At 35.5% G+C, this 24,550-nt stretch overlaps 1 protein-coding gene across 2 annotated transcripts in view; it reads left to right on the top strand.

Annotated features, from left to right (window-relative positions):
* Positions 1-3,280: 3,280 nt before the first annotated feature.
* Positions 3,281-24,550, top strand: part of RADX (RPA1 related single stranded DNA binding protein, X-linked) — a 91,235-nt gene continuing 69,965 nt past the window's right edge. The window contains exons 1-6 of one of the 2 annotated variants that reach the window (XM_041741289.1): positions 3,281-4,027; positions 12,596-12,738; positions 14,115-14,307; positions 21,679-21,787; positions 21,979-22,070; positions 22,178-22,312. In XM_041741289.1, coding sequence (XP_041597223.1) covers positions 3,385-4,027; positions 12,596-12,738; positions 14,115-14,307; positions 21,679-21,787; positions 21,979-22,070; positions 22,178-22,312 — 1,315 coding nt within the window. In that variant the 5' untranslated portion in view covers positions 3,281-3,384. The remainder of the gene's footprint in view (positions 4,028-12,595; positions 12,739-14,114; positions 14,308-21,678; positions 21,788-21,978; positions 22,071-22,177; positions 22,313-24,550) is intronic. The other variant, XM_041741290.1, reaches the window with a different exon arrangement.

Below are 24,550 nucleotides of genomic sequence, written 5' to 3' on the forward strand. Positions count from 1 at the left end.
TCTCATATTGTGTGTAGTATTGTAAAAAACAAAAGCAAAAAAAAAATGGGTGCTATTTTTCCTGATTCCACTAATTAACTACTGAGCACCACTATCAATATTCATCTTTTATGAATTAGCTGGAAGGACATAGAATATGAATACAATACTATTATGCATAAACTTCACTGAGTATATTGTTTAGGGGGTGCTGATAGAGCAGAACGAAAAATTTCAAACCAGTCCTCCTTGGATAAATAATAGAGATACTTGATATTTAATGTCCTTTGCAGTAAATCCAATAAAAATCTCAAACTTCATTTATTCATTTAACAATTACTCTTGAGAAAAAAAAACAATTACTCTTGAGCACCTACTATATGCTACATACTTATTTTTGCACTGGAGATTCAGCAGTGAACATAATAAAGTACCAACACTCAGGGAGCTTGATTATTTTGTGTTTTGTAAATTTGGATTTTTGTTCATTTCATTTGTTTATAGAGAGGCACACTTACGTATATTCCATTTGGTGGGGAGGCAGTAGGAATTACATGTTTCATTCATTTAAAATATTTGAGCGCCTTTTATGCATGGCAGTCATGAAAGAACTATACAAAACAAAAAGGATAAATCAGGTTTTGCTTTTTAAAAAGCTTACAGTCTAGTTAAATTAGTGGTTCCTAACTAGGGACAATATTGTCCCCCAGGGGGCATTTGTCCATGTCTAGAGATATTTTTGGTTGTCATGACTTGGGTGGGGGCAGGTGTCTGGTTGGTAGAGGCCAAGAATGCTGCTAAACATCCTCCAGTGTACAAGACATCCCCACAACAAATAATTTTGTGTCCCAAAATGTCAAGAGTGTCCAGGTTGAGAAACCCTGAGTTAGAGGGTCAAACTACATACATTAGAAGTTTTGTTTTTAATTACAAGGTATTAGATGATGAATGCTAAATGAGTGATACAAAGTGATACTGATGAGAAATCATTCTAGAATGAATTGGTTATGGGAGTCCTCATGAAGGAAGTGGGGCTCAATCTCCTCGAAGCAGAGGAAAGCCTAAAGCAGGTAGCCCTGCTACCTCTCTGCCTTTATCTCCTACCACTCTCCCCCTCACCCTTGCACTCATGTCAATGGCTTTTATATCTCCTTGAAAATGCAAGCATTCTTTTAGCTCATGGAATCTGCTTTTGCTGTTCCCTTGGATTCAAATGCATTTTCCCAAGATATCCATCACTTCTTGTAAGTCTCCACTCTGTTCAATCTCTTAATAGAGAGCCCTTCCCTAATCATCATACTCCTCTATATAAAATATTAACTCCTGGCCCCTCTATTACCTTTCCCCTTATTATGTTTTTTGGTCTCCATAGCAAGACTGTACCTGGCCCAGGGCAGATACTCAAGAAATATGTGTATAATGAATAATTTGTTAGATATTAATAATGTCAGGGTTTTTCAGTCCAAGCAAATGAGAAGAAGCTTGACTAAAGGAGCCTGACTAGTATTATTCCCAATGGCCTAGAACAGTGCCTGTCTCATAGTGGGGACTTCATAAATACTTAATAAGTAACAATGAAATAGAGAGTAAAAGAAGATTAGTATAATCAAAACAAGCCTATAACCATCTTTGAAAAGTATTCTTAGGACAATTACTACATTCTTTCATTTTATCACTCTTCACTTTACTGCACTTCTCAAGTATTCTGTGTTTCACAAGTTTGAAGGTTCAAGACTTCAGTGGAGAAAGTAACTTCAGATGTGGTGGAAATAGCAAGAGAACTAGAATTAGAAGTAGAGCCTGAAGATGTGATAGAATTACTGCAATCTCATGATAAAACTTTCAGGGATGGGGAGTTGCTTCTTATGGAAAGATGATGTGAAGAATGTTGAAATGACAACTAGTTTCTTGAGATGGAGTCTACTCCTGGTGAAGATGATGTGAAGAATGTTGAAATGACAACAAAGGATTTAGAATATGACATAAACTTAGTTGATAAAGCAGAAGCATGGTTTGACAGGATTGATTCCAATTTTGAAAAAAGTTCCACTGTGGGTAAAATGCTATCAAACAGCATCTCATGCTATTGAGAAATCATTCGTGAAAGGAAGAGTTAATCAAACTTCATCATTTTCTTATTTTAAGAAGTTGCCCTAGCCATCCTAACCTTCAGCATCCATTAACCTAACCAGTCAGTAGCTATCAACACTGAGGCAACCAGCAAAATGATTATGACTTCCTGAAAGCCCGGATCATGATTAGAGTTATTAGCGATACTTTTAAGGTATGTTCAATGTTCTTTTTAGTCATAATGCTATTGCACACCTAGTAGACTGCAGTGTAGTATTACCATAACTTTTGTATGCATTGGGAAACCCAAAAATGCATTAGACTTTTTTTATGGTGATATTCATATTGCAGTGGTCTGGAACCAAACCCAAGCATCTCAGAAATATGCCCGTATACTAGAACACCTGGGTACATATAACAAATGGTATATTTTTAATTCGGACTAGTCTGATCAACTTCTTCACTTTACATTCTTTCCGTATATGTTCTTTATAGTTTAGAAACGCAGTTTCTGACATTCTGCATCTTAGCTGTCTGTTAAGCCAGGTATTGTATGAAACATAAGTACATTTTAAGAATTCTAACCTAAAGGCAGCTCTTTACCAAGCCGGTTCTATAATTTTCTGTTTTCATTTGCACTTAATCACTAATTCACCAACCCTCCACTCAGGGAATCACTACAGACAATTATGCTAATGCTTATAGCAATAGCAACTAACGTTTATGGAGGGCTTTCTGTGCTGGGGACTCTCCTGAAGGCTGTGCATACATTATTCTAGGGTTTCTTCGTTCATACTATAAGAGACCTGTGGTATGGCATCCATGTATATTCACGAACTCAAATTTACTTTCCGTAACTGGCCCAAGGCCCAAACTCCCAAACACCTGAGCTAGGACTACTCATACCTTGCTTCCATCCTCTCTCTCTTTTCCATTGCCTCTCAGCACTCTCCTTTCTAAAAGAGCCACGGGTGCTTCTCCCCTCCCTCATCCTGCGACGTTTTGGGAACCATGGCGACCAAAGCTGTCGCCCCCCCCCACTTTCCTCCCCTGGCGACCCTGCTGGCACCAGGTGGGAGGATCTGCTACGTAACCGCGCGTGTGACTGCCTAGTAACAGTGCCTGCGAGTTGGAAGCGCGCGGAGAGAGGGGTGGGGCGAGAGAGCTGACGCCGGCTAGCGGAACGTCTTTGCAGCCTCGCTTCGGAGGCGGAGCCTCGTCAGTCCGCGGGAGCGGAGTAGCGATCATTTCCTGAGCGCGCCGTTTCGTAGTCCTCAGCCTTGGACCCGGCAGACTAGCTTTGGGTAGTGAAGAGAGTACGCAGCTACCCCCACCATGTCTGGTGAGTTAGGTCAGCCTCAGGCCGGCCCCTCACATGCTGGGCTAGATTTTCCGAATCCTGACAGAAATCGGGCTGGGGTCCCGGGAGGCGTGATCCGAAGGGCCGGAAGCCAGGGGCGCAGGTCCTGGATCCAGAAGGTTCTTGAGCAGATAACCGACTCCCCTCTGCAGTGGGTCACCCCGTCGGAGGTGGTACCTGTCGCTGTGCTGGCCGTCCAGAGGTACCTGTTAGAGGATGAGCCACGCGACACCATACCCAAACCTCCCCTTTACTGCTATGATGTGACGATTTCGGACGGGGTGTACCAGGAGAAGTGCTACCTGGACCCCAGCCTGAACTTTCTCGTATACAAAAATATCCTCAAGGTGGGCATAGAAATGAAAATTTCCAGGGTCTCGTGTCTTTACAACGAGAAAAGGTTAGGCCAGGGGATCCTGTGCATAGATAACGTCCACTGTGGGGAGGCCTTAGAGGCTATTTCTTTAGAAACTCCATTCAGAAATAGTGCGCACGAGGAGGTACCGGAGAGGCCTTTAAGAGGCGGGAAGAGTCATTACCTGGCCCTGTGGAATAACGAAGATCCGTATGGAGATATTTGGCTAACCAACAAGCAACCCGAGGAACACAATTTCAACAGTAAGTAATTGGAGGGAATTGCGGAGGGGTTAAAAAAATAGTTTTTGGGAGGGAATGACGGAGGGGTTAAAAAATTAGTTAATGGGAAGGGAAACGAGGATGCTTTGGTATTGTTCATTTCAAGCCGTGAGTGGGAATAAACAAATGCTCTTGAATGTCGAATTGCCGCTCGCTTAATGAAATTTGCACAGCCCGTGTCTTGCTTTGATTATTCTAGTGGCCATCAGGAAGTGTCTGAATACATCTCAGATTTAATCTGGCATACATACTGTGTGTGTGTTTGCCCATGGTGGAATCATCTTCTTTTCGTTCCCCTTCTAGTTGTGGAAATAGTACTTTCTGTGTTGCTTTGCGAGTGTATAGATTTGAATTCGGCCTAAAAATCGTTCAAAAAAGGATGCTCCGTGATTTATTCCTTTATAATTCGCATTAATGAAACGCCATTTTTATGTCTTTGAGTGTAGCAGTTATGTAAATATTGCTTTTTTGAATGTGTGATTTTTGTGGGCAGGCTTGGAATTTTCATTTTTATGTTTCTTATTATGTACCACAGACAATACTAACCTGAGAAGTTTATTTCTCCTGTACCAGAAGTAGGAAGTTAATCTGAAAATGCTTGTTCGTCATCAGCAACTGCTGTCCAATATATTTTATCAGAGATGGAAGGGGAATGATAGTACTACAGGCATGTAATAAGCATGTGCAATGGGGACCAAATAAAATGCAAAGAAAATAAAAGCGAAAGTGCTAGAGGAAGAAAGATGATAATTTTCTACATTTACTGCTTTTCAGGGTTTTTTCTCTTTTTACATTGCAGTCATAATATCAGCTCATATATAATCTTGGTATGACGTGTATCAGCAACAGGCTTGAAACTGAAAAGACAACTGGATCAAAAATATACAATTAAAGTAATATCCAGATATAGGGAAAAAATGTTGTAGAAAGGTGTGGAAAAGGTTGATTTAAATAACTTAAGTTTTAAAAGCAAGATAGCCATTTCAGGGATGAAATAATGGAATGATTTTTATCTCAAGCATGGAATAAAGCGGTACTGCATTACTACTCTTAAGTGTTCATCATTTTTATTTTTAGGATTGGATACATAAATGAAAAATTGATAACTAGAAGAATTAAGAGGGGAATAATAATTTATAAAAATATATTTCATTTTTCTGACTATGAAAGTAGTATTTATTAATTATTAAAAACATATTTTTATTACAAAAGGCAATGTCCAGGTGCTAAAAAATCCAAACTATGTATTTAAATTATATTGTTGGCTAGCAAGAAAAAGAGCATTACAGACTGAAAAGCAAACACTTATTGAACACCTACTGTGGGCAAGATAATATTAAAAGCACTTTATTTGTGCTTTTAAAGCACATAAACATAAGAAAGTATATTGTATTAAAAAATGTAAGACCCAAATATAGTAGAATTTTGATGACAAAATCTAGAAGTAGGTATATATTGGTGTTCTTTCAGGTTTGCTGTATGTTTGAAATTTTTAATAATAAAATGTTGGGGTGGAGTGAAAGACCCCTTTACCTCCTCCTATGCTTTCAACTTTCTTCTCAAAACTCCAAACGTTCAGCAGTTTGGTGTGTATCCCTGAAAAAAAAATTCTGTGGCATGGCATGATTTGCTGTTTACGCTTATCTCAAGCATCTTTAATATACTTCTGCACATATTTCCACAGCATGGGTGTACCCATGTGTCAATTTTAGGCAATTACTGGTTTTTCAGTTTAGATCCCGCACTGAACATCGTTAGGACATACACAAACTTGTGGATTGTATTCAGGAATTTCTGTTAAATGGATAGATAGATCCCTAGAAGTGAAATTGCCCGGTTAAAGAGTACTTAAATTTTTTGTTTTATTGGATATTGATTAATAATCTTCTGAAAAGGTTTTACTAATTTACATTCCCATTACTCCATATCGTACTGATTTTAAATTTATCTTTTGAATTTTCTGATTTCTTTGCTAATGACTATTGAGTATTTGGTATATATTGCAAATTACATTCTCACGCTCTCTTTTCCCTTAACTTGGTTTATGGTCCATTATGGGCTTTCCAAAACTTTTCTCTTAAGACATGATCTGTACAATGTGTTAAAGTCTTAAAAATATAGCTTGAAATACAAAAAGAAATACACCTTAAAAATATTAAACCATCCCCCCAGTTCAAGATACAAAGCATTTTAAGCACCTCAGAAGTCTCCCTAATGCCCTCTCCTGGTCAATATCCGACTCCAAAGGCAACCAATATTGTGATCTCAAAGACAGCTTTTCAAAATGGAAGTTAGGTCATGCCATACTCCTGTCTGAATCTCACCAGTGGCTCTCCATTGCACTTAGAGACAATCCGGACTTCCTATCAGGATGCGTAAGGCCCTGTGATGAGGGCACACTTTCTTTAAATAGCCAGATAATACATCTTTTTGCCTTTGTCAGACATGTAGTCTCCATTCACAGCTATTCAACTTGGCCAGAGTATAGCTAAAGCAGCCATAGGCAGTATGTAAATGAATAGGTTTGGCTGTTTTATAGAATTTTATTTACAAAACCTGGCAGCAAGCCAGATTTAGCTCAGGGGCTATATAGTTTGCGGACCCCTGCCCTACGGCATCCCCTTGTGTCTTTAACCCTTCTCCACCATTTGATTTCCAAAATACCGGTCCTTTTTCATCTCAAACCTCCTTGCTCTTTCCTGCCTCTAGTATGATGTTCCTGCTTTTTCCTCTTTCTGGAAAGTTCCTTCCCATCTTCAGGTTTCAACTCAAATATATAAAACACGTTAGAAAAGAGCTGTTTATGGGGGATCCATGGGTGGCTCAGCAGTTTAGCGCCTGCCTTCGGCCCAGGGCGTGATCCTGGAGCCCTGGGATCAAGTCCCACATCAGGTTCCCTGCATGGAGCTGCCTTCTCCCTCTCCCTCTGCCTGTGTCTCTGCCTCTCTCTCCTCTCCCTCTCTGTCTCTCATGAATAAATAAATAAAAATCTAAAAAGAAGAGAAAAGAGCTGCTTAAATACGTATTCCCTCCCCATTTATTTTTATTACATCACTGTGGAAATGCCCTTCATAAAATAAATAACACTCTGAAGTTATTATTTATCTTGTTTTCTTTTTCCTGCCACTGATTTCTAAGATCCATGAGGGCAAGGAGTCTGTTTTTTCACTGCTGTGGGGCATTTTTCCTATACCCAGAACAGTGTCTGCCATGTGGTAGGCATTCAATAACGGTTTATTGAATAATAAACATAAGACATGCATAAAATAAGTTACATTAATGGATTTTCTAACATTGAACCACTTCTATATCTCTACTTGGTCATGGTTGTTATATTTACCTCTGTATATTTAAGGTGAATTTGTTACATGGATTTTATTTTTTTAGGGGGCTTACTTTTTTTAAAAAAAGATTTTATTTATTTATTCATAAGAGACACAGAGAGAGAGAGGCAAAGAGAGAAGCAGGCTCCATGCAGGAAACACAATGTGGGACTCGATCCCAGGACTCCGGGATCATGTGCTGCACCAAAGGCAGACGCTCAACTGCTGAGCCACCTAGCCGTCCCTAGAGGGCTTACTATTTTAACCCAACATTGATATCAGGTTAATTAATATTAGCCTAGTAGAATTAGTTGGGAAATTTGCCTGTTTTTCTGTACTTACAGACATCATTTATTCATTGAAGGTTTGGTAGAATTTACCCAAAAAACTATTTGAACCTAGGGCCTTGGGCCAGGATTGGGGGTTGAGAAAATGAATCCTTTTCAATTTCTCATAGAAAAAATGATGAGGGCAGCCCTGGTAGCTCAGCGGTTTAGTGCTGCCTTCAGCCCAGGGCCTGATCCTGGAGACCTGGGATCGAGTCCCACGTCAGGCTCCCTGCATGGAGCCTGCTTCTGTCTCTGCCTGTGTCTCTGCCTCTCTTTCTCTCTCTCCATTTTGAGAGTTGATATTTTACTAGGAAATTTCATCTCACTTAGAGCTCAGATTTGTATGCAGTAGTCTCTATTTTTAAATTTTAGTCTATATTTTAAAAATATTTTAGTCTTGTTTCATCCCTTTTACATTTCTAATGTTTATGTGCTTACCCTTTTTTATGGTCAGCCTTGCCAGAGGCTTGTCTGCTTTATTAGTATTTAAAAAAGACTTGGCTTTACTAATTAAGTCAATGTTGGGGAGATGTTTTCTACTTTATTAACACTATCATCTTTTTTTTAAAAAAAGATTGTATTTATTCATGAGACACAGGGGGGGGCACAGAGACACAGGCAGGGGGAGAAGCAGGCCCATGCTGGGAACCCAACGTGGGACTCCATCCCGGGTCTCCAGGATCACACCCTGGGCTGAAGGTGGCACTAAACTGCTGAGCCACACGGGCTACCCTTTTAATTTTTTTATTTGTTCTTTTTTTTTTTTGTACTACCTTCTTGAGTTGAATGCTTAATTCACTTAGTTCCTTGTTTCTTCCAAAAGCTTTTAAAATTCCAAAATTTCCCATGGATACTGCTTTGGCTGCTTACACCAGGTTTTGAAGTATAGAGATTTTATTTTTACTCATTACTCATATTTTCTGATTTTAAATTTGAGTTTCTCTTTAACCCTCAAAATTTTAGAAAAAGCTTACTTATTAGATATGAAGTCTATTATAACAAGTTTTAAATTTTTTTAAAGATTTTATTTATTTATTTTGAGAGCGTGTGTGTACACAAGTGATGGGTGGGAGGGGCAGAGGTAGAGGAAGAAGCAGACCCCCTGCTGAGCAGGGAATCTTGATCCCAGGACCCCAGATCACCACCTGAGTCAAAGGCAGATGCTTAACCAACTGAGTCACCCAGGTGCCCCTATAACAAGTTTTAAAATTTTAATTAAAATATTCCATATTCTTATTTTTAAAATCTATTTTTATTTGCCCATTTCTCTGAGAGGAATATTGGCTTTATGACAGTGGTTTTGTTCATTTCTCCTTTTATTTCTAAAAGTTTATTTAAATGTTACTATAAAGTGTATGTATCTTTCTCCATCCCTTTATTTCTATTTTGTTTTACATTTGTCATTTTAAAGAAATATATAGCTAAGATTTTAGCTTTTTGACCCACACCAATTCTTTTTCTTTTAAGAGATTAATTTAATCCAATTAAATTTAAAGTTATTAATGATGTTTTTGTATCTGTTCTTACAGAAATACTTTCTTTACTATATGCCATGCTTTATTTTTTTTTTACTTTTCCAAGATTCCAAGATTTAAATTCTTTTTTCCTTCTAGTGATTTTAGAAGTTATACATTAATGTGTATTCTCCTAAAGGTTACTCTTAATGTTTTAACAAAATTATTAAGCTTTGATTTTTGTGTCAATCTCCAGAATTACTCACAATTTATAAGATCTTCCTCTTGAACAATACAAGATATTTAGGACTCTACTTGGCCACGATGCAATTTGGCATGTTGCTGTATTGGATTTAAAAGTATTTGATTAAGGATATTTGCCATTGTGAATGATTTGGATTTATAGATTTTTTTCCCTTTGTACTACTTTGGTCATAATTTTCCAGGATTTATCTGTGTTTATAAAATGAATTGTTAGAACCTGGTGCCATTTTTGGAGGTCATTATTTGTGAGCTTTTTCACTTTCTTCCACAGTTATTGACCTATTATTCCAGTTTTCTTCAGCTCCTAAAGGCAATATTGATAATTCATATTTTCCTAGGAGATTATCAATTTCACTGATATTTTCAAACTTAGTGATATATAATCATATATAATAATATTTTTCTCTAGGTTTATAGTTGATCACATTTCAAACATCTTTTTCTGTCTTCACAGTTGCACTTGTCAGAGGTCTACCTTTTCATTAAATTTTCCAAGGAATTGTATTTAATGGTTCTATGTTTTTCTAATACATTATTTTTAGCTCTTATCTTTATTCCTTTTTGCATTCTTTGGGTTTATTCTTTTGCAGTAGTTTTCATTGTGTGGTTCAAGGACCGCTAGAAGTGTTCCCAAGACTCAAGGGATTCACATCAAAACTATTTTCATAATAATAATACTAAGACTTCATTTACCTTTTATTACTTTAATTCCCTGAAAATATACAGTGCAGTCTTCCAGAGGCTATAGAACATGTAACATCGAAATGGACTGAATGCCAAAGAAAAATGAGTATCTACCTGTCTTCTATTAAGCTAGACACTAAAAAAATTTATAAAAATGCAAACCAGTGCCACTCATCTCAGTAAATTTTTCATTTTTCAAAAAAAAATATATATATATTATACATAATAGATTTATTGTTATTTTTAAGGGAGTTAATGAACAATTTTTATTTCTTAGTTTTGCTTTATAATATGGCAAGTGTTGAATAGATATTTACAATAATAAAAGATATTTGAGGTCTTCAGTAATTTTTAAGAATGTAATAGTAATTTTTAAGAATGTAAAAAGTGTTGAATAGATATTACCCACAATAATAAAAGATATTTGAGGTCTTCAGTAATTTTTAAGAATGTAAGAATGAAAGTGACCTTTGAGCAATTTGTAAGAATGTAATATCAGGCTCCTGATACCAGAAAGTTTGAGAATCACTATTCTTTTTTTTTTTTTTTTGAGAATCACTATTCTGTTGCTTACTAACGTTTTATACTGAAGAACTAGTTTATTTATTTTCATTCTTTCTTTTGAAAATGAACACATTTCTATGAATTTATTCAGATTCTTCATTGTCTATATATAGCCTGTAATTTCTTTTTGGATTTGAGAGATATGTGTATTCTATGAAGTCTGTGAGTTAAAAACCCAAACTGGGAAAACATTAACCAGACAGATTTCTGATCACAGCTAACTCTGTGGACCCAATTACAGCAGAAGCAGTGGTTCTTAGAAATATGGTTTTACAAAAGCATATAACTCTTGAATTTACTCTAGTTAGTGAAGATACATGTGCCTTCATTGATCAAGAGAGTTCCACATATATTTCATATAATTCAGAGCTGATCTACAATTTGATCTAATTTAAAAGGAAATCACTTAATTATGTCAGAGCAAATATTAGGACCTATGATTCTGAGCTATTAATGTTTTTTGGGGGGGAATATAGAAGGAAATCATCCAAGAGGTCTGAAGATTAAAAATAGTATGTTTTTTATGATACAGGTATAACTACCACAACATTCCATTTAAATTCTTATTAAGAAATTACAAATATGGTTTTCATGCCAAAATGTTGAGTAGGTGATATATTATGTAAATTAAAATGGAAGTGGAAGATGCCTTATGAAATAAAATACTGGAACAAATATAAACTTAGGTTTTAAAAGCTGGGACTGGGCTATGAGAGAGCTAAATGTAGACAAAATTACAGATGGAACATCTCTTAACCCAAAGAAGAATAAAATAAAAAAATACAAGTTAATTTTTTAAAGATGGTAAATAGCTTTTAAGGAGTTTTCTTACTTGCCAGGAAGCATCGAGATTAAAATTTCAAAGTAAAGTATATGGCATATGAGAAGATAAAAAGTGCTATGTAGAAAAATAAGATGAGATGGGGCATAAGTAAAGGGACCAGTTTTCAATTGGGTAATTAGGGATAACATCACTGAGAAAGTGACCTTTGAGCAAAACTTGAAGCATAGGAGGAGGGAAGTCACTCTGGTATCTAAGAAGACATTCCAGACAGAGGGAACAGCAAGTGCAAAGGCCCTGGTATGGGACTATGTCTGGCATGTTCGGGAAATACAGAACTTACACATATGAAACTACAGTGAGGGCAATACAGAAAAATGTAATAAAACCATTCCATAAATTAAATATGCAAGTGCTTAGTAGTGGGAAAATACTCCATGGCATTGAGGTTTTCCCACAAAATTTCTTAAGGGAGATGAATTTATTGAAGTATCATTAACATATGGTGTTATATTGGTTTCAGGTATACAATATAATGATTTAACTATACAATATATTTCTCAGTGCTCATCAGAATACGTGTTCTCTTAATCCCTTTTATCTATTTTACCCATCCCTCCACCTAGGGGGAGATGAGTTTAGATCCAAGTCTTTCAGGAAGTAATTATCCAGTTTGACAAGGCAGAGGGCAGTCAAAATAGAATAGTATGTTAGCTAATATAGATATTTACCTTCGTTCCAGGCACATAGTAAGGTGTGTGAATATATATATATATATGGGGTTTTTTTTTTAGGAAAAAAAGAATGTACGCACATGAGAGAGTTGGGGGGACAGTAGGAAGGGAGAGAGAGAATCTTAAGCCAGTTAAGCAGGCTTCATGCCCAGCACCCCTGAGATCATGACCTGAGCTGAAATCAAGAGTTGGCTGCTTAACTGACTGAGCTACCCAGGCACCCCTACATATTAGCTATTATTATTAAGGATGGCATGTGCTAATAAGTTTTGTATGTGAGAAGTATATAGACTGGCTTGGCTGGTAAGAAGGATTTGCTTTGGGGATGATCTGGATACTATTTAACTATTAAAACAATTTTAAATTACCATGACATATTAAGTAGGATTTTTTTCTATTCTATTTTTTTTATTCTAGATACCAAAATAATTTCCCTTTCTCACCTTGAAATGACCTGGGCTAACAGAAGGAATTTTCCTGCATTGCTTGTGAGAATCTTGCATAAATCAAAACTGCGATACTATGGAAAACCTGATAAAAAGATGATTGAGCCATACCAGGTATAAGTAATGACAAGATTCTACATGTTAATGAAATGGTTTTAGATTATAGCTTACAGACTTGATTCCATATTGGGATAATTTATGTTCAAATAATATTTTATAAGTTTAATAATTTTTAAAATGTGCATAAATGCCTATTTCAAGGTATTTTTCTATGTAATTTCTTATACTGTGTTGGTACCTTTTAGTTCCCTGATTCAGCTGGTCTCCTCACACTTTTTAATGTATCTTCAACCTTTTCTTCTCTACTGTGTTTTCTGCACCAGCATATAGACATACTCTAGTCTCTAATTTTAAAAAAAGAAAAAAAATCTCCTTTGACCCCAGGACTCCTCTATTCCCTCTCTTCTCTTCTGGCAAGCTCCTTGAAGAAGTAGTCTCTACTAGATGTTTTCACTTTCTTACCTCCCATTTACTTTTCAACACAATTAGTTTGACTTTTTTTCTTCAGCTGGTCACTCACTAGAGACCCCTAGAGACCTTCTGATTGTCAAATCTAGCTGATATTTTTCTGTTATCTTGACTCTCTGTGTCATATAATGCTAATGAGAACTACCTTCTTGATTTCTGTCCTGTTTGGTTGGTTTTTTTTTACTTAACATTTCACCATATTTTCACATGTTATCAAGAATTATTTTAGGAGTCTTTTAAGCTTTCATTATAACAGTTATATATACTTTGAGGGAATTTGGGAAATGCAGAAAGCTATATAAATAAAGCTGATAAATAATATCACCCCAAATTCTACCAGAGCCACTATTAATATTAAAGTGTTTTATTCCCTTTTTTGTATGTATATATCATGTCTACATACATTCATAGTGTATATATGCATATATCTATGTCATATGTATGTTACATATATCACATCTGTATGTATATATGTGCATATCATATTGCATGACTATGTCATATATTAAATTATCTTACAAAATGGAAATCATATTGTATGTACAATTTTGTGGGGTTTGGGGGATTTTTTTAAAAGATATTATTCATTTAATAGAGAGAGAGCAGAGTAGGGAGAGAGAGAAAGCAGACTCCCCACTGGTCAGGGAGCCTGACGTGGGTCTCATTCCCAGGACCCAGGAACCCAGGACCATGACCTGAGCCACTTAACAGACTGAGCCACCCAGGTGTCCCTTGTACATACAATTTTGTATTACTTAACATTTCCTTAAGTATTTTCTGTTACTAAAAATCCTTCATTCATAAATTTCAATAGCTGCAGATTGTATCATAACTCATTCAGTCATTCCCCTATAGTTTTGCTTTCTCATTCTTTTTTTTTTTGCTTTCTCATTCTTAAAATTGAAATTCCCTGTAGATAAAAGTAACAAATATGCATATGCTTTTTCACTCTTTTTTTCTAGACATTTTTGGAAGTTGCTGACAGTTCAGGCACGGTGTCAGTGATTATGTGGAATGCCCTGTGTCCTGAGTGGTATAAAAGTTTGAGGGTTGGTTTAGTCCTTCTGCTTCAGGATTATTCTGTTAAAAAGAGTTATCCATTCAGGATGCAGCCTCTCCCTGTGGATCCGCAGATCAAACTAATTTCTACAATGGGTTAAGTATTCAATAAATGTATTGTTCTATGGCTTTTTGTTTGTATAAATTTGCAAAATACCATACCAGCCAAAGGCTCTTAAAAATTGCCAAATCTGTTAGAACCTGGTAAACCTTTAAATTCCTTTATCTTTAAAAATTTTTAAGCGCTCACTAAATATTGCATTTATTAAGAAGAAATAATGTGAGATATTTATTGTTGATTAATGATGAGCTCCAACTTAGGATGTACTTATTTTTGTTTTATGTTTTGTCTTACAATACTAAATTAATGACTTTAATATACTTTTCTGTTACTATAAGATGCTATTCAAAGGGCTTTTGTTAGCATTTTATTTTGAAATAATTTCAAGCTTGGGTAAAAGTTGAAAGAATAATACAGAGAACTCCTATATACCCTCTACATGGATTCAGCAGTTGTTAATATTTACCTTTACTTTATCATTTCCCACATTCTATATTTGTCCTCTGAAACATCTGAGAGTAAGTGGCAGCCATCACACATCCCCCTTTACTTCAGAACACTTCAGTAATATTTCAATGTGTATTTCTTTTTAAAAATATTTTATTTATTTATTCATGAGAGACACAGAGAGACAGGCAGAGACATAGACAAAGGGAGAAGCAGGCTCCCTGCAGGGAGTCCCATGTGGGACTCAATCCCATGACTGCAGGATCATGACCTGAGCCAAAGGCAGACACTCAACTGCTGACCCACTCAGGCATCCCTCAATGTGTATTTCTGAGAGCAAAAACATTCTATTCTATAATCACAGTACAGTTAACAAAGTCAGGAAATTTAAAATTGACAGATTGCTGATATCTAACCTGTAGTCAATATTCAGATGCAATTTAATTCCTGCAGTTTTAAAAAGGCTTTTCCTGATTAGCATTGAAATCAAAGTTTTGACATCTTGGCATCATCCTAAGTAGTTTGGGGGCATTAAAATTATTAAGTGATTGCTTTCAGATGTGACCATTTTTTGCCTCTCCATTTTTCAAAATTGCAGATCATACCACTCAACAAGTTTAAGTATTGTTTTTGGCTCATACAGTTTTTTTTTACTAGACCTGTATTTCTATGTATTCTAAATTCTCTACTAATAAATTAAGCTTAATTACTTGGACAACATGCAAATAATATAGCCTTTGTCAACTGTTTTCTTAAATATATGTTGATTTAGGAAAAGCTCATGTGACTCTTTATTAAAACCTTAAAGATTTGGTGGACATCAATCATGTCTTGCTGGATGAACAAGTTATGACCTAGTAGTTTGGTACAATTAGTCCACTATCTCATTGCTCTTTATTATAGAAAGATGAGAAATTAAGCTGATAACTGATGTTGGGACTTACTTGAGAAAATACAGTAAAAACTGGCAAAAAAAAAAAAGCTAATTTGCAACATGTATCATTACGTCTGTCAATTTGTAAATTCTTTCCACAACCAAGCATATCTAGGTGAAAAATTACTTTAATAAAAATTGAGACATTTGTCAATAACAGATAAGGTAAGTAAATTTATTGACGCCACATAATAAATCACTGGCATAGTACGAAGTCAAACCTAGTTCTTCTGATATCGAACCTAGCATTCTTTTCATGAGATACACTGTTTTCCTGGTGTAAAGAGAATTAATTTAAATCACAGTTTTACATGGCTGTGGATAAATCTAGAAATATGTCTGGTACTAATAACTGTTACTAAACCTTAAAAACATGGAAAGTAGAACAATAGACAGCATGTAGTCAATAGATAAACAACTAAAACTTAACACAAATTGAATCAAGCAGTATGCTACCTCTGCTATATAGAACTACAGTGCCAGATTTTCATGATAGAAACTCTCCTTAAGATATGAGAGGCTGTCTATACTTTCAGGAAAATAATTGCAAATACAGAAGTTTTTTATTTTTTATTTTTTTAAAGATTATTTATTTATTTATTCATGATAGACACACACAGAGAGAGGGGCAGAGACACAGGAGGAGGGAGAAGCAGGCTCCATGCCGGGAGCCCAACGCGGGACTCGATCCCGGGACTCCTGGATCGTGCCTTGGACCAAAGGCAGGCGCTAAACCGCTGAGCCACCCAGGGATCCCCAGAAATGATTTTTTAAAATGAGAGGCTTTGATGAGAATATACTGAAAATGTTTCTGTTAGTCTTTAAAACAGTTTTACTTTTTATCAGTGTTAGCATCAGTCTACCCCATACCTTTTTGATTAGTAATAGGATTTTTTCTCTTTATCAAGGGACATAGAGCTGTTTCTACAAAGGCAATGTAATACCTGTCATAAATACACGGCTCTGCCTTTACAGAGTGAAAGCAAACAGACAATATGTAAAGAATGGGCATGGCTGTGTTATAGTAGAACTTTATTTACAAAAACAAGCAACCATCTGCAGGCTATAGTTTGCTGAGCCTACACATATATTGCAGATCTCAACCCTGGCTGGACATCAGTATCACTTGGGGAGCCTGAAAGAACCATAGGCACACGAGGTTCAGAGATTCTGATTTAATTACTCTGAGGAGGGAACCAAGACATTGGTGCATCTTTAAAACTCCTCAGGTGATTCTAATGTACAGCTAGAATTGAGAACTGCTCATTTATGACCTTTATTTTTTTTTCATTTATGACCTTTAAAAAGCTCAGATGGATTAATGATCTTTTGGAGAGAAACGAAGACATTTTTGTAAACCATGCTAGACACAGGAGTTACAAAATAATACAGAGTTCTACCCTTAAAAAAACTGGTCTAACAGTAATATATTACACTTTCTGTTAACTAACCAGAATTTAAATAAAAACTTGAAAAAATTAGTCTAATGGTACAGATCAGTAAAATTAATAGATTATAATAAAATAAAAATTAATGACAGTAAACATTAAGAAGATGAACATAAGGGGAGAGAAAATAAAAATGTAGTTGAGGAAAAAAATGAATGGTCAGGAGGGTGGGAGAATGGGTTGGGTAGGAGAAAGTGTGAGTGGGGGTTACAATAACAGGGTAGTTTAAATGTTATGAATAGGATAAATGAGAAATGAGTATATATTGGGGGCCAGGGTTCGTCAGTAAGGGAAGAAACGTTTGTGGTACCATCACTGCCTTCTAGGTGTTCATGTTGAAAGACAAACTATTAGAGTAATTGATCTTGATTTATTTTTTCATATTTATGTGTAGTTCCCAGTTATAGACACAAAGACATGTAATTTTTTTAAAGACCAAATAAATGGAAGCCTATAAAGGTGAAATTTCTCTTGTATGTCCTATGTTTATAGGACATATTTGCTGGTAATACATGATTTTGTATGTTGCCATTTTGCATATCATTCTGTACTACCTTTTATTGAATAGTATTCAACTAGCATATGCAAATAAACATTTTTAAATCATGAGATTTTTCAGACTGTATTGTATAATACCTATTGAGATAGTAGCATAAAGTGTTTGGGGTTTTGGTGGGAAGGAGCTATTTATTTCATTCAAAATCCTAGCATTTTGGAGATGGAAGGGAATTTAAATATAATCAAGTAACTATGTGAAAGTGCTCTGTGAAATGCAAGCTATTTTGTAGGTGCAAGGTAATATCATGGAATATAAACTTTCCTCACTTGTATATGAAAAGGCTGAAACTCATAAAAGTAAAGTGAATTTTCTATAGTCACATGGCTGCTAATAGGAAGGATGAGAAATCAGGTACGTCATCTTGTTTTGTTAGAGAGAGCACACTCTCATGTTGGAGAGTGTGGGGAGGAGCAGAGGGAAGGGAAAGAGAGAATTCCCAGCAGGCTCCATACCCAGAGCAGAGCCTGATGCATGACTTGATCCCAGGACCCTAAGATCATGACCCAAGCCAAAATCAAGAGCTGGACACCCAACCCACTGAACCACCCAGGCGCCCTATCATCATCCTGTTTTAATCTTTGTTTGTTAAGCAGCAAGTTCTTAGAAAATATTACCTACTGCATAAAAGGAAATGGAAAGCCAAGAAAGCGGGATGCCTGGGTGGCTCAGTAGTTTAGCTCCTGCCTTTGGCCCAGGGTGTGATCCCGGAGTCCTGGAATCGAGTCCTGTATCAGGCTCCCTGCATGGAGCCTGCTTCTCCCTCTGCCTATGTCTCTGCCTCTCTCTGTGTATGTCTCTCGTGAATAAATAAATAAAATCTTAAAAAAAGAGAGAGAAATCCCAGATAGCTCTATAACTACTAAAGAAATTGAATCAAAGGTTTAAAATCTTTTCACCAAGGAAATACCAGGTATATATCATTTTATGAGGCAAATTCTACCAAAAATTCAAGGAATATATCATTCTAAAACTATTCCAGACAATAAACTAAGAGGGCATACTTTCTGACTTACTCTTTGCTACCAATATAACCTTCACAATCAAAACCAAAGAGGGCAGCCTGGGTGACTCAGTGATTTAGTGCCTGCCTTCAGCCCAGGGCGTGATCCTGGAGACTCGGGATCAAGTCCCCACTGGGCTCCCTGCATGGAGCCTGCTTCTCCCTCTGCCTGTGTCTCTGCCCGCCCCCCCTCATGAATAAATAAAATCTCTAAAAAAAAAAAACAAGAATAGTATGAAAGGGAAAAATTAAAGGCTAGCTTCAGCTGTGAAAATATATACAGATATTCTAAATAGAATAGCAAATTGAATTCAGTCATATGTAAAAAATGATCACATACAATGACTAAATTGCATGGTCTCCAGCAATGCAAAGTTGATTTTACATATGAAAATCTATAATGTCACTCATTACATTAACAGATTAAAGAAGAAAATGGCCATCCTAATAGAGGCAAAAGAGGCATTTACTGAAATTTCACATCCATTCATAAATTTAAAAAAGAAAATAGCAAGAGAAGGAACGTTCCTTAACCTGATAAAGGGTGTTAACAAAACAAAACAACAAACATCTCTAAGGAAAATTCAGTAACATTTTTTAAGATGGAGAACATGGATATCTCCTATTCCTATTTTTATTTAATGTTATACTAACTGCTCTAGCCAGTGTGAGGACAAAATGCATTAAAATCATAAGGACTTTATTTTTTAAGATTTTATTTATTTATTTTAGAGAGAGAGCACACAAGGAGAGGGGAGAGGGAGAGTATCCCAAGTAGACTTTGTATTAAGGGCAGAGCCCAACATGGGCCTCAATCTCATGACGCTGAGATCATGACTTGAGCTGAAAGCAAGAGTCAGACACTTAACTGACTGACCCACCCAAATGCCCCCAAATCATAAGGATTTTAAAGAAAAACACAAAGCTGTAATTCGCAAATTAGATTTTCTACAAAGAAAATAAAAATAACACAAATTAATAAGATATTGGTACAGCTAGCTATAAGACCAATATACAAAAGTAAATAGATTTTGTATACTGCAGTAACAGATTTAGAAATTATGATTTTAAAAATGTAACTTACCTCAATAACTATAAGTTATCTAGAAATAAATCTAATAGAAAATATGTAAGACCTGTTTGGAGAAGATTATAATACTTTATTGAAAGACATTTCAGAATCTCTAAATAAGTGGAGAAATATCCTATGTTCCCAGGTAGGAAGTTAGTCTCAATTTCATAAGTATGTCAAGTACTCCTAAATTGATCTGCAAATTCAGTGCTATTCTGTAAGATTTTTTTTTCTGGAACCGACAAACTGATTCTAAAATTTATATGGAGGCATATAATTATTAAGAATAGTCCAGACAATTCTGAAGAAAAATAATAGGGGGTTGCAGAGGGAGTGAAGACTTTGTCCTACAAATGTCATGGGTTAGTTTTTTAAGATTTTTTTAAATTTACTGATTCATGAGAGAGAGAGGCAGAGACAGGCAGAGGGAGAAGCAGGCTCCCTGTGGGGAGCTCAGTGTGGGACTCGATCCCAGGACCCTGGGATCACAACCTGAGCCAAAGGGAGACGCTCAACCACTGAGCCACCTAGGTGCCCCTGTCATGAGTTATTGCAAAGAATTTATGGCCATGTATTATTGGTGTAGGAATAGACAAACTGACCAGAAAATCACAGTACAGTCAAGAAATAACCCTAAACACAAAATTTTGATATGACAGATGTGCTATACAGATCATCAAGAAAGGAAGAACTATTTGGTAAATAGTATTGGAACAAATAAGCATATATTTGAGAAAAAAATGACATCATATCTCTATCTCGTACCGTATAAAGAGTCAATTCCAGATATAGCAAATGTAAAAGGCAAAACTTTTAGAAGAACTTATAAGAAATATGCATTTGACCTTGGGATAAGGAAGGATTTCTTGATAGGACACAGGAAATATCATTTATAAATGAATGACTAATAAACCCAACTACATTGAAATTCATCAAAAGACACTGTAAAAAAGAATGAAAAGCAATTGACACATGAGTGTATATATTTACAATAATCAACAAAGTATTAGTATCTAGTATATATAAAAAGTCCTTCAAATAAGAAAAAGTCCAATAGAAAAGTGGGCAAAAGACACAGCATGTATTTCACAAAAGAAGATGCATGGAAAAAAAAAAAAAGAAGATGCATGAGAGGCGGCTCGGTGGTGCAGTTGGTTAAGCGTCCAACTCTTGATTTTGGCCCAGGTCGTGGTCTCAGGGTCATGAGATCAAGCCCTGCTTTGGGCTTCATGCTTAGTGCAGAGTCGTCTTAAGACTCCCTCTCCCTCTGCTCCCTTCCCTCCCCCGCTCTAACATAAATAAAACAAATCTTTAAAAATAAAAAAAAATTAAAACAGGGTGCATGAATGAATCGTGAGTATATAAAATGCCATTCAACATAATTAGTAATAAAGGTAGTACAAAATAAGACCACAACATGCTGTCATTTTGTGTCACTAAATTGACAAAAACTTTGATAGTAGCAAAATTTGGAGAGAATGCTGATCAATGGGAATTCTTACACATTACTGGTAGAACTATAAATTGGTTAATTACTTGAAAGTAGTTTGGAATTAGCCTGTAGAGTGGCACTTTTGCACGTTTTACAATCCAGGGTTTCCCTCTGTATAATACCCTAGAAAATGAATGCCTATGTGCACAAGGAGACATGTACAAAAAAGTTCATAGTGACCCTTTTTGTAACAGCAAAAACAGGAAATAATCCAGATGTCCATCAATGCGATTGTGGGTAAACAAAATTGTAATATATCAACACCCTGGAACATTATTCAGCAATTCTAGTGTAGGAATAAGTAGAAGAAAGCTATTGATAATAGTCTGGTTCTTAGAGTTAGTGGTGGGTTCAAAAAAGTTCAGTTTAATATTTTGCCATGTAATTTGTACCCATGTATATTATTTTATCTGTATTAAATGTCATATATTAAAGTAATATATTTGTTTTTCAGAAATCTGCCTAAATCTTCGAGATCCTCCAACTAACATAATTATCATTCCAGAGAAGCAGGTGAAACCTGAATGGAGATTGCCAAAATTAAATCACCGCTTTATCACAAGGTAGAATGCTCATGTAAAATACCTTAAATATTCATTTTTAACATTAGCCACCGAAATGGTATTATTATTGCTCAAAATCTACCCCAATTGTGCTGTATCAATTATATAAAGATATATTTTCACAGTCATAATTTTAGAATGTTTTTTCACTGTTTAAAGATACAATATTTAACAATTTTGCTTTTTTTTAGGTCAGAACTGGATGATATGCCAGAAAATCATATCTGTGATGTTATTGGCATTTTAGTTTTTGTAGGAAGGGTCCAGCGGTCAAAAAAGAAAGGTAAGCTTTTAAAATTGAAAGCCATAAAATATATTTCAGTGAATAGTCCTGCGTTCATTTATGCATAATTATTTACTTTCATTTATTCTAATATCCTACCCATATAGAAAACCGTGAAGATTTTTGGTCGTATCGCTGGATTCACATTGCTGATGGCACTTCAGAACAACCATTTATAGTAGAGCTGTTTTCTACATCTCAGCCAGAAATCTTTGAAAATATTTACCCAAGTACTCAATCCAGTATTTGCGATTTTTTTTTACTTTTGGAAGGGGGGGGCGGTGCATGAACTTAAAATGTTACAGTGTACTGACTTACAGAGTGGCATGATACTGAATCAGCAAATTTAAGCAGTATGATAGCATGTTTACATTTTTTCTGTAATAATATTGTATTTGGTATTACAGCTATCACCACCTCTGGTTGTCTATTCAGAATTAATTTGGGATTGAAACTAGTTTTTCAGAAAACAGATGCTCTTATCAATTCTCATTATTTGATGCATTTCAGGCATCAAAGCTTAACATTCAGTGAAACTAAAACATAGGCAGTCAGTTCCCTTTGTATCCATTTCAAAATTGACTAAGTAGACTGCAAAAAAGATAATGAAAACTTTACTAATGTAGAATTGATTGGTAGAGGATTGACTGTGTAACTAAATAATGACAGTGATAGTATGATTTCATTTGAGTATTGAATCAGTATTTCATTGGCAATGTTCAACCAGCTGGGCAATATTTTAGTTACTTTGTTATTGACCTCTCCCCCTTACATTTATTCAGACATAGAGGCATTTTCTTCCACTAATTTTATTCGTTTGAAAACCTTTAGGTCTGCCTTACTATATATTTTATACAAGTTAGTCTTCAGATCTATTATGATAAGAAAAAAGTGTATTTAATTCTTTTTAACAACTTCAGCGAATTTTTCCTTACATCAACTTGTAGCATAAAACTATTATAGCTTAGTGTGCTATTTTACTATTTTTCAAATGATTATATGAATAAAATACTGATATTTAAATGTTTGCCAACATTGGGAATACTCCCAATCTTGACCATATGTAATTTTTTAAATCAGCAACAAGGTAAAAATTGTAGAACATCAGGATACTTACAGACCATGTAAAGAGCTGTTGTGCCACCCCTTTATTAGTTATTGCAAAACAGCATTCCACACCATTCAGATATCACCTTATTAGACTCTATCATCTGCTTGTGAGATTAAAATTTTATAATATATCTGAACAGAAGTAAACCTCACCCAACTATTGAGGGAGAGGGCAGAAAGAGTTTTGCCCCAAACCAGGGCATGGGCTTCCAAGGCGAGTGGGGCTATGATTTTTCATGTAACTTCTCTCAGAGCATAAATGATTGATAGTGATGACTTTTTATGATAATTCCATTACTTTGTTTTAGGTGGGTTTTATGGCCAAGGCCGTCTCTCTTTGTAGCCACTTCAAACAACAAGCTGACACAAGTTTTAGATAATTTTTTCACAGAGACATTGCCAAGTATACATGTTCTGTTTCTTCAGACAGTGTGAAATATATCTTTCAAAGAAAGATTTATACGGACCTTGGTGAGATTTATTCTAGTATAGTAGTTGACAGCAGTCACAATTTATGTTCATATTTTGACCAAAGTGAAAAAATTATCAAATGAATAGTGAGTATTAAGGGGGCTTCAGGCCTATGAATGGGAACATGACCAAGTGTCTTCTGGGATAATACCAGAATCCTTTGGTAGTAGGGTGTCTTTTTTACTTTTGATTAAGGAAAGTGAAAAACTAAGAACTAATATTGAGTGTTTATTATTTACCAGATATTCATAAACGTTATCTCATTTTGTACTCCTAGTTGCCTTCTTAAAAGTTGATGTTTTTACAGATTTACAGGTGAGGAAACAAAGATCCAGAGGAGTTAAGTAATTTCTTGGATGTCAAACAGCTAGAAGGTGTCAGGTCGGAATGTCTGATTTTTAACAGTCATGAAATGAGAATTAGAAGTTTCTTTAATATTCCTTATCAACGCCTTCAACCATGAATAATGACATATTTGTACAGTTTTTGAAATAAAGGAATGGTAATGTAAATTAAGAATTATCCTTAGTCATTTCAATGGATTTCCTTTATTTTTGTTGCTATAAAATAAAGAATTAGGAAATGTTAGATATAGTAAATGAATATATACTTATTATCATACTCTAGGGAAATATTTATCTCAAATGAGAACTTACCATTATTGTGAGATTACAAGTATTTACATTTATTCCTTCATTTCCTAGTTCTAAAGACCATAACTGTTTTGGCATGTCAATGAGTTAAAATTTAAAGACTGTTGTTGGCTTAATGAAACTTTACCTAACTAATTGATAGATGGTTGAAAACAGTTCAGCCAGGTGAATAGAAAAGAAAGAGTTGTATAAGCCCTGTCATGGATCCTTAAAGTCCAATTAAGATAAACACATGTAAAAGCAAAT

This window comes from Vulpes lagopus, chromosome X (assembly GCF_018345385.1).
Source record: "Vulpes lagopus strain Blue_001 chromosome X, ASM1834538v1, whole genome shotgun sequence".
Classification (NCBI taxonomy): domain Eukaryota; kingdom Metazoa; phylum Chordata; class Mammalia; order Carnivora; family Canidae; genus Vulpes; species Vulpes lagopus.